This window comes from Oncorhynchus keta, chromosome 15 (assembly GCF_023373465.1).
Source record: "Oncorhynchus keta strain PuntledgeMale-10-30-2019 chromosome 15, Oket_V2, whole genome shotgun sequence".
Taxonomy (NCBI): domain Eukaryota; kingdom Metazoa; phylum Chordata; class Actinopteri; order Salmoniformes; family Salmonidae; genus Oncorhynchus; species Oncorhynchus keta.
Window position 1 is genome coordinate 35,963,903 of NC_068435.1, and position 19,015 is coordinate 35,982,917.

At 42.0% G+C, this 19,015-nt stretch overlaps 1 protein-coding gene across 1 annotated transcript in view; it reads right to left on the reverse strand.

The window, feature by feature from the left end:
* Window positions 1-7,807: 7,807 nt before the first annotated feature.
* Window positions 7,808-19,015, reverse strand: part of LOC118394862 (insulin receptor-like) — an 89,387-nt gene continuing 78,179 nt past the window's right edge. The window contains exons 21-23 of the mRNA XM_035788466.2: window positions 17,791-17,920; window positions 9,726-9,860; window positions 7,808-9,527 (exon numbers count right to left, since the gene is read on the reverse strand). Of these exons, the coding sequence (XP_035644359.1) occupies window positions 9,134-9,527; window positions 9,726-9,860; window positions 17,791-17,920 (659 nt within the window). The 3' untranslated portion in view covers window positions 7,808-9,133. The remainder of the gene's footprint in view (window positions 9,528-9,725; window positions 9,861-17,790; window positions 17,921-19,015) is intronic.

Below are 19,015 nucleotides of genomic sequence, written 5' to 3' on the forward strand. Positions count from 1 at the left end.
CTAATTTCTTTTCATATGACAAGAAATGAAAAGGGTTTGCCAGTAGATTGTCGACTTGATTCATGACGATGACTGCTTGACTAGCTTGCTAGCTAAGATTTTGACAATATGATGTTGACATGATCAGTCCAATCAAAGCTACGGTAGATATGTGATTTGATGTCATTTTACCAATTACCTTGAGCCTTCTTGGATGGGCACTTCTAATGTAAATCTATGGCAGCACCCAAGGGGCTTGTTGATTTTGCAGTGAAGTAGTGTCCCCATGCGTGACAGAACACTGAGCCAATCACGGTGCAACTAGAGAACATTACCAACCCCTACGCTGTGTATTTTCCGCTGGCTGCCCCACCACCACAAAAAGCACTGAGCTAGGCTGAAACCTGCATTTTTGAGCTGCCTTACTCAAGAGCAAAAAAGAGACATGTTTGTATGCAGCTTTATTAACACATTTTTTTTTTTACATTGTTTGTAAACTGATATGTGACACATATTAATGCCAAAATAACATGCAAAACATGCAACTTTTCTTTTGCTAAACATATGGGTCTCAAATGACGATTTGAGACCCACCAGTGATGACGGGTTGCCACTGAACATCATACATGTATCATCAATTACCAACATCAATCGTTGCTTAAGTATCCTTAATAGGCAGCTAGCAAAAACAAAAACACCTGATTCAGCAGCAGCTGCCTCTGCTGCTCGAGCCCGACTCCGCGTCTGTCTTTCCAACGGTCGTTATTAGAGTCACTCAGTTGGTTAACAATCGAGGCGAGCCGGAGAAGATAACAAAAAGTTCAAAATATGTAATTGTAGCTTTTGTATTTGTAGTAATTCGTTTGGACCTTGTGGTTTGCTTAGATTCTTGAATGGTCATGGTTGTTTTCTAAGTTTCTCCGTTAACATCAGATAACATTAATGTTAGCTAGCTATCTTAGCCAACTGTTAGAGCAGAGGTAGCTAGCTAAGTCAACACATTTAGTGTCTATCCTGTGTGATATTAGATAGTTAATTGAGCTACAGTTGAAGTCGGAACTTTACATACACCGTAGCCAAATACATTGAAACTCAGTTTTTCACAATTCCTGACATTCAATCCTAATAAAAATTACTTGTGTCATGCACAAAGTAGATGTCCTAACAGACTTCCCAAAACAATAGTTTGTTAAAACAAGAATATATGTGGAGTGGTTGAAAAACAAGTTTTAATGACTCCAACCTAAGTGTAACCTAACCTTTTGTTTATAAAACATTGGTAGTCTAGCTAAGACTAGACAAAGCACCCAGTTAACATAGTTACTGTAGCTAGCTAACAGTCACAGTTAGCTAGCTAGCTAAGATTAGCTAGCGTAGCTATGTCCAGTGAGTCACAAAGGACCCCAACTGGTATCAAGTGCAGATGGCAAAGAGCTCTCCCAAGATTCAATGATGATAATGGTTCATTTAGTTTCAAGTGTACTTGTTTTGCAAATCATTTGCAAATAAATACATTAAAAATCGTACAATGTGATTTTCTGGATTTTTTTTCTCATTTTGTCTGTCATAGTTGAAGTGTACCTAAGATGAAAATTACAGGCCTCTCATCTTTTTAAGTGGGAGAACTTGCACAATTGGTGGCTGACTAAATACTTTTTTGCCCCACTGTACATATGAGATGAGTAAAGCAGTATGTAAACATTATTAAATTGACTTAGTGTTCCATTATTAAAGTGACCAGTGATTCCATGTCTATGTATATAGGGCAGCAGCCTCTAAGGTGCAGGGTTGAGTAACCGGGTGGAAGCCAGCTAGTAATGGTATTGGTCAGGCATTCAGGCCAAAGAATTCAATCTTGGTTACATCAGGCAGATAATCTTGTTTCTCGTCGTCAGAGTCCTATAGGTGCCTTTTGGCAAACTTCAAGTGGGCTGTCATGTGCCTTTTACTGAAGAGTGGCTTCCGTCTGGCCACTCTACCATAAAGGCCTAATTGGTGGAGTGCTGCAGAGATGGTTGTCCTTCTGGAAGGTTCTCCCATCTCCACAGAGGAACTCTGCAGCTCTGTCAGAGTGACTATTGGGTTCTTGGTCACCAATTGCTCAGTTTGGGATTCCCTCAACCAGCTTCATGGAATGCATTTCAATTAAAAGGTATTCTTGGTTGAAAGTTAATTTGTGGAATTTATTTCCTTCTCAACCAGCTTCATGGAATGCATTTCAATTAAAGGGTATTCTTGGTTGAAAGTTAATTTGTGGAATTTCTTTCCTTCTTAATGCATTTGAGCCAATCAGTTGTGTTGTGACAAGGTAGGGGTGGTATTCAGAATTCCCTATTTGGTAAAAGACCAAGTCAAAATTATGTCAAGAACAGCTCAAATAAGCAAAGAGAAATGACAGTCCATCGTTACTTTAAGACATGGTGGTCAGTCAATCCGAAAATTTTCAAGAACTTGTAATGATTTTTCAAGTGTAATCTTAAAAACCATCAAGCGCTATAATGAAACTGGCTCTCATAAGGATCGCCACAGGAAAGGAAGACCCAGAGTTACCTCTGCTGCAGAGGATAAGTTAATTAGTTACCAGCCTCAGAAATTTCAGCCCAAATGAATGCTCCAAAGTTCAAGTAAAAGACACATCTCAAATGTTCAGAGGACAGTGTGAATCAGGCCTTCGTGGTCTATTTGCAGAAAATAAACAACAAGAAGAAGAGACTTGCATGGGCCAAAAAACACAAGCAATGGATATTAGACCAGTGGAAATCTGTCCTTTTGTCTGATGAGTCCAAATTTGAGATTTTTGGATCCAACCGCCGTGTCTTTGTAAGACACAGAGTAGGTGAACGGATGATCTCTTCATGTGTATTTCCCACCGTGAAGCATGGAGGAGGAGGTGTGATTGTGTCGGGGTGCATTGCTGGTGACACTGTCTGTGATTTATTTAGAATTCAAGGCACACTTAACCAGCATTCTGCAGCCATACGCCATCCAATCTGGTTTGCGCTTAGTGGGACTATCATTTGTTTTTCAACAGGACAATAACCAAACACACCTCCAAGCTGTGTAAGGGCTATTTGACCAAGAAGGAGAGTGATGGAGTGCCACATAAGATGACCTGGCCTCCACAATCACCCGACCTCAACCCATTTGAGATGGTTTGGGATAAGTTGGACCGCAGAGTGAAGGAAAAGCAGCCAGCAAGTGCTCAGTATATGTGGGAACTCCTTCAAGACAGTTGGGAAAGTATTCCAGGTGAAGCTGGTTGAGAGAATGTCAAGGCAAAGGGTGGCTAATTTGAAGAATCTGAAATATAAAATATATTTAGATTTGTTTAACACTTTTTTTGGTTACTACATGATTCCATATGTGTTTTGTCATAGTTTTGATATCTTCATTATTATTCTACAACGTAGAAAATAGTACAAATAAAGAAAAACTGTAATGAGTAGGTGTATCCAAACTTTTGACTACTACTGTATGTGGCAGGGTCTACAGACAATCACGGATTACAAAGGGGAAACCAGCCACGTCCGGACACCGACCTCTTGCTCCTGGACAAGCTAAACACCTTTTTCGCCCGCTTTGAGGATAACACAGTGCCACCGATGCTGCCCGCCCCCAAGGACGGTGGGCTCTCATTCTCCGTGGCCGACGTGAGTAAGACATTTAAGTGTCTTAAACCTTGCAAGGCTGCTGACCCAGCCGGCATCCCTGGCCACATCCTCAGAGCATGCGCAGACCAGCTGGCTGGAGTGCTACGGACATATCAAATCAAATTGTATTTGTCACGTGCCGAATACAACAGGTGTAGTAGACTTTACCAGTGAAATGCTTACTTACAAGTCCGTAACCAACAATGCAATTTTAAGAAAATACCAACAAAAAAACTAAGAGATAAGAATAACAAATACTTATAGAGCAGCAGTAAATAACAATAGCGGGGCTATATACAGGGAGGGGGTGGCGGTACAGAGTCAATGTGCGGGGCACCCGTGTCGTAATTGGGCCAAAACGTAGTATTCAATCTCTCCCTATTCTAGTCTTCTGTCCCCACTTGCTTCAAGATGTCCACCATTGTTTTTGTACCCATGAAAGCAAAGGTAATTGAACTAAATGACTATCGCCCCATAGCACTCACTTCTGTCATCATGAAGTGCTTTCAGAGGCTAGTTAAGGATCATATAACCTCTACCTTACCTGACACCCTAGACCTACTTCAATTTGCATACCACCCCAATAGATCCACAGACGATGCAATCACCATCGCACTGCCCTATCCCATCTGGACAAGATGTAAGAATGCTGTTCATTGACTGTAGCTCAGTATTCAACACCATAGTACCCTCCAAGCTCATCATTAAGCTTGGGGCCCTGGATCTGAACCCTGCCCTGTATAACTGGGTCCTGATCTTCCTGACGGGCCACCCCCAGGTGGTGAAGGTAGGAAACAGCACCTCCTCTTCGCTGATCCTCAACACAGGGGTTCTACAAGGGTGCGTGCTCAGCCCCCTCCTGTACTCCCTGTTCACCCATGACTGCATGGCCACGCACGCCTTCAACTCAAATCATCAAGTTTGCAGACGGCCTGATTACCAACAATGACGAGACAGCCTAAAGGGAGGAAGTGAGGGCCCTGGCAGAGTGGTGCCAGGATAATAACCTCTCCTTCAACGTCAACAAAACGAAGGAGCTGATCGTGGACTTCAGGAAACAGCACCCCCCTATCCACATCGACAGGACCGCAGTGGAGAAGGTAAAAGCTTAAGAAATGGTCCACCCACAGAGACAAGTGTGGTGAAGAAGGCGCAACAGCGCCTCTTCAACCTAAGAAGGCTGAAGAAATTTGGCTTGGCCCCGAAGAACCAAACTTTTTGAAAGCATCCTGCATCCAAATGAAAGCATCCTGTATCACCGCAACTGCACTGCCCGCAACCACAGGGCTCTCCAGAGGGTGATGCATCACCAGGGGCACACTGCCTGCCCTCCAGGACACCTGCAGCACCCAATGTCACAGGACGTCCAAAAAGGTAATCAAGGACATCAACCAGCTGAGCCACAGCCTGTACACCCCGCTACCATCCAGAAGGCGAGGTCAGTACAGGTGCATCAAAGCTGGGACCGGAAGACTGAAAAACAGCTTCTATATCAAGGCCATCAGACTGTTAAATAGCCATCACTAGCCGGCTACCACCCAGTTACTCAACCCTGCACCTTAGAGGCTGCTGCCCTATATACATAGAATCACTGGTGACTTTAATGTTTACATGCTTCTTTACTCATTTCATATGTATATACCGTATTCTATTCTACTGTATTTTAGTCAATGCCACTCCGACATTACTCGTCCTAATATTTATACATTTCTTAATTCCATTCTTTTACCTTTAGATTTGTTTGTATTGTAGTGAATTGTTAGATGCTACTGCACTGTTGGAGCTAGTATTTCACTACAACTGCAATAACCTCTACTAAAAATGTGTATGTGACCAATACAATTGGATTTCATTTATACAGAACAAAAATATAAACGCAACATGCAACAATTTTTCCTGAGTTACAGTTCATCTAAGCAAATCAGTCCATTTAAATAAATAAATGGGGCCCTAATCTATGGATTTCACATGAATGGAAATACAGATACAGTGGGGCAAAAAAGTATTTAATCAGCCACCAATTATGCAAGTTCTCCCACTTAAAAAGATGAGAGGTCTGTAATTTTCATCATAGGTACACTTCAACTATGACAGACAAAATGAGAAAGAATAATCCAGAAAATCACATTGTAGGATTTTTAATTTATTTATTTGCAAATTATGGTGGAAAATAAGTATTAGGTCAATAACAAAAGTTTATCTCAATACTTTGTTATATACAGAGGTCAAACGTTTTCTGTAAGTCTTCACAAGGTTTTCACACACTGTTGCTGGTATTTTGGCCCATTCCTCCATGCAGATCTTTTCTACAGCAGTGATGTTTTGGGGCTGTTTGCTGGGCAACACAGACTTTCAACTCCCTCCAAAGATTTTCTATGGGGTTGAGATCTGGAGACTGGCTAGGCCACTCCAGGACCTTGAAATGCTTCTTATGAAGCCACTCCTTCGTTGCCCGGGCGGTGTGTTTGGGATCATTGTCATGCTGAAAGACCCAGCCACGTTTCATCTTCAATGCCCTTGCTGATGGACAGAGATTTTCACTCAAAATATCAATATACCCCATTCATTCTTTCCTTTACACGGATCAGTCGCCCTGGTCCCTTTGCAGAAAAACAGCACCAAAGCATGATGTTTCCACCCCCATGCTTCACAGTAGGTATGGTGTTCTTTGGATGCAACTCAGCATTCTTTGTCCTTCAAACACAACCAGTTGAGTTTTTACCAAAAAGTTATATTTTGGTTTCATCTGACCATATGACATTCTCCCAATCTTCTTCTGGATCATCCAAATGCTCTCTAGCAAACTTCAGACGGGCCTGGACATGTACTGGCTTAAGCAGGGGGACACATCTGGCACTGCAGAATTTGAGTCCCTGGTGGCGTAGTGTGTTACTGATGGCAGGCTTTGTTACTTTGGTCCCAGCTCTCTGCAGGTCATTCACTAGGTCCCCCCGTGTGGTTCTGGGATTTTTGCTCACCGTTCTTGTGATCATTTTGACCCCACGGGGTGAGATCTTGCGTAGAGGCCCAGATCGAGGGAGATTATCAGTGGTCTTGTATGTCTTCCATTTCCTAATAATTTTTCCCACAGTTGATTTCTTCAAACCCAGCTGCTTACCTATTGCAGATTCAGTCTTCCCAGCTTGGTGCAGGTCTACAATTTTGTTTCTGGTGTCCATTGACAGCTCTTTGGTCTTGGCCATAGTGGAGTTTGGAGTGTGACTGTTTGAGGTTGTGGACAGGTGTCTTTTATACTGATAACAAGTTCAAACAGGTGCCATTAATACAGGTAACGAGTGGAGGACAGAGGAGCCTCTTAAAGAATAAGTAATAGGTCTGTGAGAGCCAGAAATGTTGCTTGTTTGTAGGTGACCAAATACTTATTTTCCACCATAATTTGCAAATAAATTGATGATGAAAATTACAGGCCTCTCTCATCTTTTTAAGTGGGAGAACTTGCACAATTGGTGGCTGACTAAATACTTTTTTGCCCCACTGTATGCATCAGTTGGTCACAGATACCTTAAAAAAAAGGTAGTGGCTTGGATCAGAAAACCAGTCAGTATCTGGTGTGACCATTTGCCCTATGCAGCGCGACACATCTCCTTCGCATAGAGTTGTTCAGGCTGTTGATTTTGGCCTGTGGAATGTTGTCCCACTCCTCTTCAATGGCTATGCGAAGTTGCTGGATATTGGGAACTGGAAAACGCTGTGTACGCGTCGATCAAGAGCATCCCAAACATGCTCAATGGGTGACATGTCTCGTGAGTATGCAGGCCATGGAAGAACTGGGACACTTTCAGCTTCCAGGAATTGTGTACAGATCCTTGCGACATGGAGCCATCCATTATCATGCTGAAACATGAGGTGATGGTGGTGGATGAATTGCACGACAAGGTGCCTCAGGATCTCGTCGTGTTGGACATTCCTGCATTCAGCATGCCAATTGTACACTTGCTCAAAACATGAGACATGTAGCATTGTGTTGTGTTATGTTAGAGTCGCCTTTTATTGTCCCCAGTACAAGGGGAACCTGTGTAATGATAATACTGTTTAATCAGCTTCTTGATCCACCTTACAGGTGTGACATATCTTGGCAAAGGAGATATGCTCACTAAACAGGGATGTAAACAAATTTGTGCACGAAATTTAAGAGAAATAAGATTTAAGTGCGTATGTAACATTTCTGGGATCTTTTATTTCAGCAAAGAACGACCTATTAGATAAATTGTACACATGACACCATGACATAGTAAACAACAACAAAGTAAACAGTAACAGAAGCATGTGGACAGAGAAAGAGCGTGGTCATGTTGCACCGTGCTGCTTTATTTATGAAGAGCAGACAGTTTGATTTGATCTGATATCAACGGGCCAAGCCAAGAGAAAATACCAAATGCTGCTGGTTTATCACAAGTCCAAATGATTATTAGTATGAATTCTGGATTAGAAAAAAATAAACATTAGAGACAAACATGTAAAACCTTTTTTTCTACAGACTGGAAATACCTCGTGAAAGACAATGTATGTCAAACACTATGTACAAAAAAAAATATCAATAATATATTTCTATTTTCTATACCCACTAAAATATATAAAAAGAAGCAGCTATGTCTTCCGAGGAACTCGTTTCTTTCGTCAAAATGTTTTTCTGAAACAGTTTTTTAAATATCCTTCAGCTGTAAAAACGCAAAGAGAAAATGAAACGTAAATAAATTAAAAATATATAACCCCAAAAATCTGTTAATTATTTCTGTGTGATGCTGGAATACTGCAGAGTGTGAGGAGAAAATTGACAACAAGCTTCTCCAGTGGATCGATAAAGTTTGCTTGAAGATTTAAAATTGGATTAGATACATTCATCCATCCAAAAGTTAGTTCTCAAGTGTGTTGTCTGTTGACGACTTGAGAGTACAAAGATACAGAGACACAGCTCCATGACATAGGATGCAAGCTACAGCCAGAGATAGAAGAGAAGGGCACTTTTACATTGAGCGACCCAGGTGGACCTCCATGGCCTAGGGAGCCCCAGGGACCCAGTGAGGGCTGACCTGCCAAGGGAGAGCGCCTCGGCCTGGGCAAGGGACAGTCTGGAGAGTCCTCGGGTTAGCAGCCTTCTGGTTGTCCCAAAGTTAGATTCACAGTTGATTCCCCAAACTGCCACCCATTTGTGGAAGATTGGAAATATATTTTTTAAGGATCAAAGACTAGAAAGAAGCACGGGGGGTTCTTTCTTAAATAGAAAAAGTGTCTGTGTGGTTGTGTCTGTGTGTTTTTTGTGTGAACATTAACATACATACCGTAGTCTATTGGATGTGGCATCTTGACAAGAGAGCATTAACGTCCTGAGATATGTACACTTCGAGAGGGCCTCTGAGTGATAAAAGTGTTTATCTATATAAAATGAAAAAACAAAACAAAAATATATTCATATCTATGCATCTGTGTGAGGGAAAGGTTGGGCCTAAGGGGAGATAGGGATACAATATCCATACAGTGTTCTGTTAGGAGGGACTAGACCGAGGCAGAGCTAGTATCCGTCCATTCGTCTTTCCCCCGTTCATGTGTGTGTACGGGACGTGTTCCTCGTAGCTGTTTTGTCTCAACCCCAGCGATGAACCCGCTTCGTCCCTCTCCGAGCTGTGGTCTCCCCTCTGAGAGTACGAGGAACTGTGGTCCCCTCTCTGGGAGTAGGAGGACGGGTCCAGGGGAATGCTTTCCATGTTGTCCATGTCTAGGTCAAAGTCCTCCTGCTCCTGAGGCTTGTTTTCCTGACTGTAGTAGAAGGAGACCTCCTGAAAGGACTGGTGAAGGTCCTCGTGGAGCATTTCGATGATCTCCTGGAAGCTGGGACGCAGCTTGGGGTTATACTGCCAGCACATCGACATCAGGTCGTGTCTGAATAGCAGGAGAGAGGAGCTGCTGTTACATCTTATAGTTGAGAGCTGATGTTCGTTGTCGTTTAAACACGATTTCATCAATATCACACACAAAAGTGTAATCCATGTTCCATACAGTTCCCTTCAATAATGATTAATCTTGTTATGACCAGTCACAGCTGGACATAGATATGTAAAGTACGGAGGTGAGACTTACAGCCGGTCAGCACAGTTGTCTGGTCGGTCCAGAAATCCTCCGTCCATGACGAACTTCAGGACCTGCTCGTTGGACAGGCCCTGGTATGGCTGCTCCGCTAGGGTACTGACCTCCCACAGCACCACACCAAATGACCTGGAAGAGAGACACACAAAAACATAGGAGAGAAAAAAATCAGTTGCAAGGAAAAACTCCATAGTTGGATAGGTAGGTAGAAAATCTTGAGAAGATCCAGATTCTGTCCATCTGGACCAGGGATGGGCAACTCCAGTCCTCAGGGGCCTGATTGGTTTCACACTTTTGCCCCAGTCCCAGCTAACACACCTGACTCCAATAATCAAATAATCATGATATTCAGTTTAGAATGCAATTAGTTTAATCAGCTGTGTTTACTAGCGACACGATGGTGGTAGGCCTGATCACCGACGACAATGAGACAGCCTATAGGGAGGAGGTCAGTGACCTGGCAGTGAGGTGCCAGGGCAACAACCTCTCACTCAACATCAGCAAGTAGTGTTAAGGAATTTATTGTTCTTTGAGGTCAGTTCGGTTTCATTTTGGTTATTACAAAAATAATCACGGTTTTCCATTTAGGTTTTGATACGTGTGGGTTTAATGCTGTAACACAGAATAAAACAATAAAAGTCCCACAGTTGTCACTATTACTGCTTATCAACATTAATTTAATAAAATATTTGTTTTATTTGATTACTATTACTTTACTCCAAGTCAACTCATAAAGTATAGAGCTGCTGCCTATGCTGTCTGACAAAATCACTATTTTAGGAGTGCTGAATACCAACTTTCAATCTTACAGTGCCTTGCAAAAGTATTCATCCCCCTTGGCGTTTTTCCTATTTTGTTGCATTTACAACCTGCAATTTAAATTGATTGTGAAATGGACATACACAAAATAGTCCAAATTTGTGAAGTGAAATGAAAAAAAAAATGACTCGTTACATTTTAAAAATATTTTTAAAAATTTAAATCCATGGAAAAGTGGCGAGTTCATATGTTTACACCCCTTTGCTTTGAAGCCCCTGAATAAGATCTGGTGCAACCAATTATCTTCAGGAGTCACATAATTAGTTAAATAAAGTCCACCTGTGTAGAATCTAAGTGTCACATGATCTGTCACATGATCTCAGTACATACCGTAATTGCTGGACTATTAAGCGCACCTGAATATAAACCGCACCCACTGAATTATTAAAAAATATGTATTTTGTACATAAATAAGCCACACATGTCTATAAGCCGCAGGTGCCTACCGGTACATTGAAACAAATTAACTTTACACAGCCTTTAAACGAAACACGGCTTGTAACAAAAATGAAAATAGTAGCCTACCAAGAAAGTCATTGGTCACTATCTTCCTCCTCCTGTGCACTGAAACCACTGAAGTCATCTCCTTTGGTGTCGGAGTTTGAATAGCCTCAGAATTGCTTCATCCGATGTTGGATCGTTTTCATTGTCGCTCTCGTCACTTTCATCCGGAGGCAAATACCCCGCTGAGCTCATGCTGCCCCTTCAACACGCAGCAGTCCAGCCTTTCAAAACCCGTTGATGATAGTGGGTTTTTTGACAATGCTCCACGCTGTCAGGACCCACTGGCAGACTTGACCATAAGATGCTCTTCGCCTGCGGCCCGTTTTAGTGAAGGATTTCTCCCCACTTGTCATCCAAGCCTCCCACTGAAAAAGGAGCGCCACCTTAAATGCACGATTTACACTGATGTCGAGTGGCTGCAAATACTTTGGGCCATCTGCTTTTCTTCCCTCTGAAAGCTTTTGTTGTCTTTCTGCACTGAGTCAGTTCCTCATGCTGCTGTTTCCAATGTCTTATCATCGACTCATTAAGGCCAAGCTCCCATGCAGCAGCTCTATTTCCTTTTCCAACAGCCAGATTTATCACCTTCAACTTGAGGGTGACAAAATTACTACCGTAATCAGAATGATGGGAAGTTTGAGCGCGCTCGATTTACGTCACATTATGTGACGGTGCTCAGTTTTTTGGCGGCATGAATCTTGAGAAAGCGGGAAAAATCCATAAATTAACCGCGTCATTGTATATGCCGCGAGGTTCAAAATGTGGGAATAAAGTAGCGGCTTATAGTCCGGAAATTACGGTATACAGTTGAAGTCGGAAGTTTACATACACCATAGCCAAATACAGTGCCTTGCGAAAGTATTCGGCCCCCTTGAACTTTGCGACCTTTTGCCACATTTCAGGCTTCAAGCATAAAGATATAAACCTGTATATTTTTGTGAAGAATCAACAACAAGTGGGACACAATCATGAAGTGGAACGACATTTATTGGATATTTCAAACTGTTTTAACAAATCAAAAACTGAAAAATTGGGCGTGCAAAATTATTCAGCCCCTTTACTTTCAGTGCAGCAAACTCTCTCAAGAAGTTCAGTGAGGATCTCTGAATGATCCAATGTTGACCTAAATGACTAATGATGATAAATACAATCCACCTGTGTGTAATCAAGTCTCCGTATAAATGCACCTGCACTGTGATAGTCTCAGAGGTCCGTTAAAAGCGCAGAGAGCATCATGAAGAACAAGGAACACACCAGGCAGGTCCGAGATACTGTTGTGAAGAAGTTTAAAGCCGGATTTGGATACAAAAAGATTTCCCAAGCTTTAAACATCCGAAGGAGCACTGTGCAAGCGATAATATTGAAATGGAAGGAGTATCAGACCACTGCAAATCTACCAAGAACTGGCCGTCCTTCTAAACTTTCAGCTCATACAAGGAGAAGACTGATCAGAGATGCAGCCAAGAGGCCCATGATCACTCTGGATGAACTGCAGAGATCTACAGCTGAGGTGGGAGACTCTGTCCATAGGACAACAATCAGTCGTATATTGCACAAATCTGGCCTTTATGGAAGAGTGGCAAGAAGAAAGCCATTTCTTAAAGATATCCATAAAAAGTGTTGTTTAAAGTTTGCCACAAGCCACCTGGGAGACACACCAAACATGTGGAAGAAGGTGCTCTGGTCAGATGAAACCAAAATTGAACTTTTTGGCAACAATGCAAAACGTTATGTTTGGCGTAAAAGCAACACCCTGAACACACCATCCCCACTGTCAAACATGGTGGTGGCAGCATCATGGTTTGGAACTGCTTTTCTGCAGCAGGGACAGGGAAGATGGTTAAAATTGATGGGAAGATGGATGGAGCCAAATACAGGACCATTCTGGAAGAAAACCTGATGGAGTCTGCAAAAGACCTGAGACTGGGACGGAGATTTGTCTTCCAACAAGACAATGATCCAAAACATAAAGCAACATCTACAATGGAATGGTTAAAAAATAAACATATCCAGGTGTTAGAATGGCCAAGTCAAAGTCCAGACCTGAATCCAATCGAGAATCTGTGAAAAGAACTGAAAACTGCTGTTCACAAATGCTCTCCATCCAACCTCACTGAGCTCGAGTTGTTTTGCAAGGAGGAATGGGAAAAAATTTCAGTCCCTCGATGTGCAAAACTGATAGAGACATACCCCAAGCGACTTACAGCTGTAATCGCAGCAAAAGGTGGCGCTACAAAGTATTAACTTAAGGGGGCTGAATAATTTTGCACGCCCAATTGTTCAGTTTTTGATTTGTTAAAAAAGTTTGAAATATCCAACAAATGTCATTCCACTTCATGATTGTGTCCCACTTGTTGTTGATTCTTCACAAAAAAATACAGTTTTATATCTTTAAGTTTGAAGCCTGAAATGTGGCAAAAGGTCGCAAAGTTCAAGGGGGCCAAATACTTTCGCATGGCACTGTACATTTAAACTCAAGTTTTTCACAATTCTAGTAAAAATTCCCTGTTTTAGGTCAGTTACGATCACCACTTTATTTTAAGAATGTGAAATGTCAGAATAATAGTAGAGAGAATGATTTATTTCAGCTTTTATTTCTTTCATCACATTCCTAGTGGGTCAGAAATGTACATATACTAATTGAGTGTTTGGTAGCATTACCTTTAAATAGTTTAACTTGGGTCAAACTTTTGGAGTAACCTTCCACAAGCGTCCCACAATAAGTTGGGTGAATTTTGGCCCATTCCTCCTGACAGAGCAGAGTCAGGTTTGTAGGCCTCCTTGCTCACACACGCCTTTTCAGTTCTGCCCACAACTTTTCTATACGATTGAGGTCAGGGCTTTGTAATGGCCACTCCAATACCTTGATTTTGTTGTCCTTAAGCCATTTTGCCACAACTTTGGAAGTATGCTTGGGGTCATTGTCCATTTGAAAGACCCATTTGCAACCAAGCTTTAACTTCCTGACTGATGTCTTGATATGTTGCTTCAATATATCCACATAATCTTCCTTCCTCATGATGCCATCTATTTTGTGAAGTGCACCAGTCCCTTCTGCAGCAAAGCATCCCCACAACATGATGCTGCCACCCCCATGCTTCACCGTTGGCATGGTGTTCTATGGCTTGCAAGCCTCTCCCTTCTTCCTCCAAACATAACGATGGTGATTATGGCCAAACAGTTCTATTTTTGTTTTATCAGACCAGAGGACATTTCTCCAAAAAGTACTTTCTTTGTCCCCATGTGCAGCTGCAAACCGTAGTCTGGCTTTCTTTATGGCAGTTTTGGAGCAGTGGCTTCTTCCTTGCTGAGCGGCCTTTCAGGTTATGTTGATACAGGACCAGATTTACTGTGGATATAGATACTTTTGTACCGGTTTCCTCCAGCATCTTCACATGCTCCTTTGCTGTTGTTCTGGGATTGATTTGCACTTTTCGCACCAAAGTACGTACATCGGTAGGAGACAGAACGCGTCTCCTTCCTGAGCGGTATGATGGCTGCGTGCGTGGTCCCATGGTGTTTATACTTGCATATTATTGTTTGTACAGATGAACATGGTACCTTCAGCCGTTTGGAAATTTCTTGTGGAGGCCTACAATATCTTTCTGAGGTCTTGGCTGATGTATTTAAATTTTCTCATGATGTCAAGCAAAGAGGCACTGAGTTTGAAGGTAGGCCTTGAAATACATCCACAGGTTCACCTCCAATTGACTCAAATTATGTCCATTAGCCTATCAGAATCTCCTAAAACCATGACATTTTCTGGAATTTTCCAAGCTATTAAAGGCACAGTCAACTTAGTGTATGTAAACTTCTGACCCACTGGAATCGTAATGCAGTGAATTCTAAGTGAAATAATCTGTCAGTAAACAATTGTTGAAAAAATACTTGTGTCATGCACAAAGTAGATGTCCTAACCGACTTGCCAAAACTATAGTTTGTTAACAAGAAATTTGTGACCCAGGGACACTTTCCTTCACAACAACTATGCTCAACGGCTCTGCGCTGCTCTGTATAGCTACCCGGACTATCTGCATTGACTCTTTTTGCAATCTCTTTGGACTCATCACATACGCTGCTGCCACCATTTATTATCTATCCTGTTGCAGAGTCACTTTACCCCTACCTATATTTACATATTTACCTAAATTGCCTCGTACCCCTGCATATCGACTCGGTACCCCGTATACAGTCATGGACAAAAATATTGGCACCCATGTACTTTTTTAAAGTAACTAAAAATAAGTTGAAATTGAAAAAAGCATTTGGTCTCCACAATTATTAGAATTCACACCCTAGACTTAATATTTGGTAGCACAGCCTTTGGTCAAAATAACTGCAATCAAGCGCTTCCTATAGCTTCCTGCACCTCTGTACTGGCAGTTTGGACCCACTCTTCTTGTGCAAACTGCTGCAGCAGTTATCCCAGATTAAGAGGGTGCATTCTCCTAACTGCTGTTTTCAGATCTCTCCATGTTTTCAATGAGATTTAGATCTGGACTCATTGCTGGCCACTTCAGAACAGTCCAGCGTTTTGTCTTGAACCATTCCTGGGTGATTTTTGAAGTGTGTTTGGGGTCCTGCTGGAAGACTGATGACCTTCGACGGAGACCGAGCTTTCTGACACTGGGTCAGACATTGCGCTCCAAAATACATTGGTATCATCCTGATTTCATGATGCCATGCACACGTTCAAGGCGCCCGGTGCCAGAGAAAGCAAAGCAACCCCAAAACATCACTCAACTGTACTTTACCAAAAAGCTATACATTTGGTCTCATCTGTCCACAGGACGTTCTCACAGAAGGATTTTGTCATGTTTAGGTGTGGGGGAAACCTAGTCAGTTGTACAACTGAATGCCTTTAGCTGAAATGTCTCTTCCGCATTTAACCCAACCCCTCTGAATCAGAGAGGTGCGGGGTGCTGCCTTAATTGACATCCACGTCGTTGCCGCCTGGGGAACAGCCTTGCTCGGGGGCAGAACGCAAGATTTTTACCATGACAGCTCAGGATTTGATCCAGCAACCTTTTGGTTACTGGTCTAACCACTAGGCTACCTGCCACCCCATTGTAGGAATTCTTTGTGGAATTAGCTAAGATTTAGTTAATTTTTTGTTTTGTTCAACTGCACACTGAAGACATAAATATATGGATACCAAAATATGTTTTAATTTAAACAGTTTCCTGGAAGAAATGGTGCATTGTTCGAAAAAAGTGCAAGGGTGCCAATATTTTGGCCACGCCTGTATATAGCCAAGTTATCGTTACTCATTGTGTATTTGACTCATTGTGTATCACAGACAGTGTCAGCAACCCCACACCATCACAACTCCTCCTCCTCCATGCTTCGCGGTGACACCACACATGCGAAGATAATCCGTTCACCTACTCTGCGTCTCACAAAGACAGCGGTTGGAACCAAAAATCTTAAATTTGGACTCGTCAAACCAAAAGACAGATTCCTACCGGTCTAATGTCCATTGCTTGTGTTTCTCGGCCCAAGCAAGTCTCTACTTCTTATTGGTGTCCTTTAGTAGTGCTTTCTTTGCAGCAATTCAACCATGAAGGCCTGATTCACACAGTCTCCTCTGAACAGTTGATGTTGAGATGTATCTGTTACTTGAAATCCGTGAAGCATTTATTTGGGCTGCAATTTCTGAGGCTGGTAACTCAAACTGATCCTCTGCTGCAGAGGTAACTCTGGGTCCCCCCTTTCTGTGGCGGTCTTCATGGGATCCAGTTTTATCAAAGCACTTGATGGTTTTTGCGACTGCACTTGATGAAACTTTCAAAGTTCTTGAAATTTTCCGGATTGACTAATGATGGACTGTCGTTTATCTTTTCTTATTTGAGCTGTTTTTGCCATAATATGGACTTGGTCTTTAATCAAATATGACTATCTTCTGTATACCACCCCTTCAAGAAGGTGCCAATAATATTGTCTGGGTCACTACACAACTGATTGGCTCAAATGCATTAAGAAGGAAATAAATTCCACAAATGAACTTTTAACAAGGCACACCTGTTAATTGAAATGCATTCCATGTGACTACCTCATGAAGCTGGTTGAGAGAATGCTAACAGTGTGCAAAACTGTCATCAAGGCAAAGGGCAAAGCTACTTTGAAGAATCTCATATATAAAATATATTTCTATTTGTTTAACACTTTTTTGGTTACTACATATGTGTTATTTCATAGTTATGATGCATTCACTATTATTCTACAATGTAGAAAATAGTACAAATAAATAAAAACCCTTGAATGAGTAGGTGTGTCCAAACTTTTGACTGGTACTGTATATAGATTTCCCTCTCTGCATTGTTGTGTCACGCCCTGATCTTTTTCACCTGTCTTTTGCTTGTCTCCACCCCCCACCAGGTGTCTCCCATTTGTCCCCATTATATCTTAGTTATTTATTTCAGTGTTTTCTGTTTGTCTGTTACCAGTTTGTCTTGTCCCATCAAGTCTTACCAGCGTGTTTTCCCATTTCCAGTCCTGCTAGTTTCTGTTTTCTAGTCTCCCCGGTTCTGACCATTCTGCCTGCCCTGAGCCTACCTGATATTCTGTACCTGTTTATTGCCGGTTGTTTACAAAGCATGTGACAAATAACATTTGAATGGTGAAAAACAGTGACACCACTTCGGCCCGTGAGGACTGCAGTTGCCCATTCCTGCTTTCGACAGTTGGCAAGCATTCACACAGAGAAAGACAGACAAACACAGTCAAGTGTCCTCACCAGCAGTCTGAGTTTGCAGTGAACACTCCATCCTTCAGAGACTCAGGAGCCATCCAGCGGACAGGAAGCAGACCCTTCCCTCCCTTCCTGTAGTAGTCTGTCTCATAGATGTCTCTGGTCATACCAAAGTCTGAAGGAGTGGGGGACAATTAGAACACAACCCACAGATCTGTTATGACCCTATCAAAAATATTCAAATGATATTCTTTGACTTGGTTTTTAACTATATTAACATATTAAACGCTTAATAAGGGTGTATTTGACTGATTCGTGTATAGTCCGTAGAAACAGTACAACTGAATTTGTTCGACTCCCCTCCTTTAAAAGTAAGGTGGTGAGTTGCCATACCTCCTATCTTGACAGTCAAGTACTGTCGGCCATTTGTGTGTGTATATAATGGAGCTGGGCGATATGGACAAAAAGTCATAACGCGAAAAACGTAACTATTTTGCACGATAACGATAAATACACCAAACAATACATTTAGTTTTTAATGGACAGTTACTTTACATTAGCGGCAGGGCTCTATACATCTTTTTCCCAGTGCCAAGTAAGACAACAGATGGTAGCCTATGATTAAAAAAGCTATGTCATCTAACATATCCACGGAATGCATGATTTATATTTTTAGGTGCAACCGGTCAAAATAGGATCCAGAATGATCATATTTATCTTTGGGTGCTTCGGAGAGGAATTTGCAGACATCTTTGTGGCCTAGGCTATATTATTCACCGCCTGAGGAAGTGGGAACTCAAAACACTTCGCTAGACTTACTCTAAATAGGATTTTTTTGCTGGATAGCCATGTAGGCTAATTGATTAATCTATTAGTAAATGTAATGTTGTACAAAACCTTTCCAGCACTAGGCCTAGGCTACTTGATGTAGGTCTATTTACCGCAAGTGGAGCGCTCCACTCGGCTCCACAACAAAACCCATACTAAATAAAGTGGTGCTATGAACTCAAAATATATCAATTATATAATCACAGAAAGCTGTGACTCTCCTCTCTGTAACTAGGACAACGGTAGTTGATTTAAAAACAGTATTTTTCCCGCAATTGTATTTTGAGCAACGATCAAATTCTCAGAATGCATTTCTCCCTCGCTCGTGCGCAGTCGGGAGAGGGAGTGAGAGTGGCTCGCTCACACAGCAGCCAAAGGGAAACAGGCAGATACTTTCATAACAGGAACAAACAATAATACATAGGCTATTACTGTTGACCAA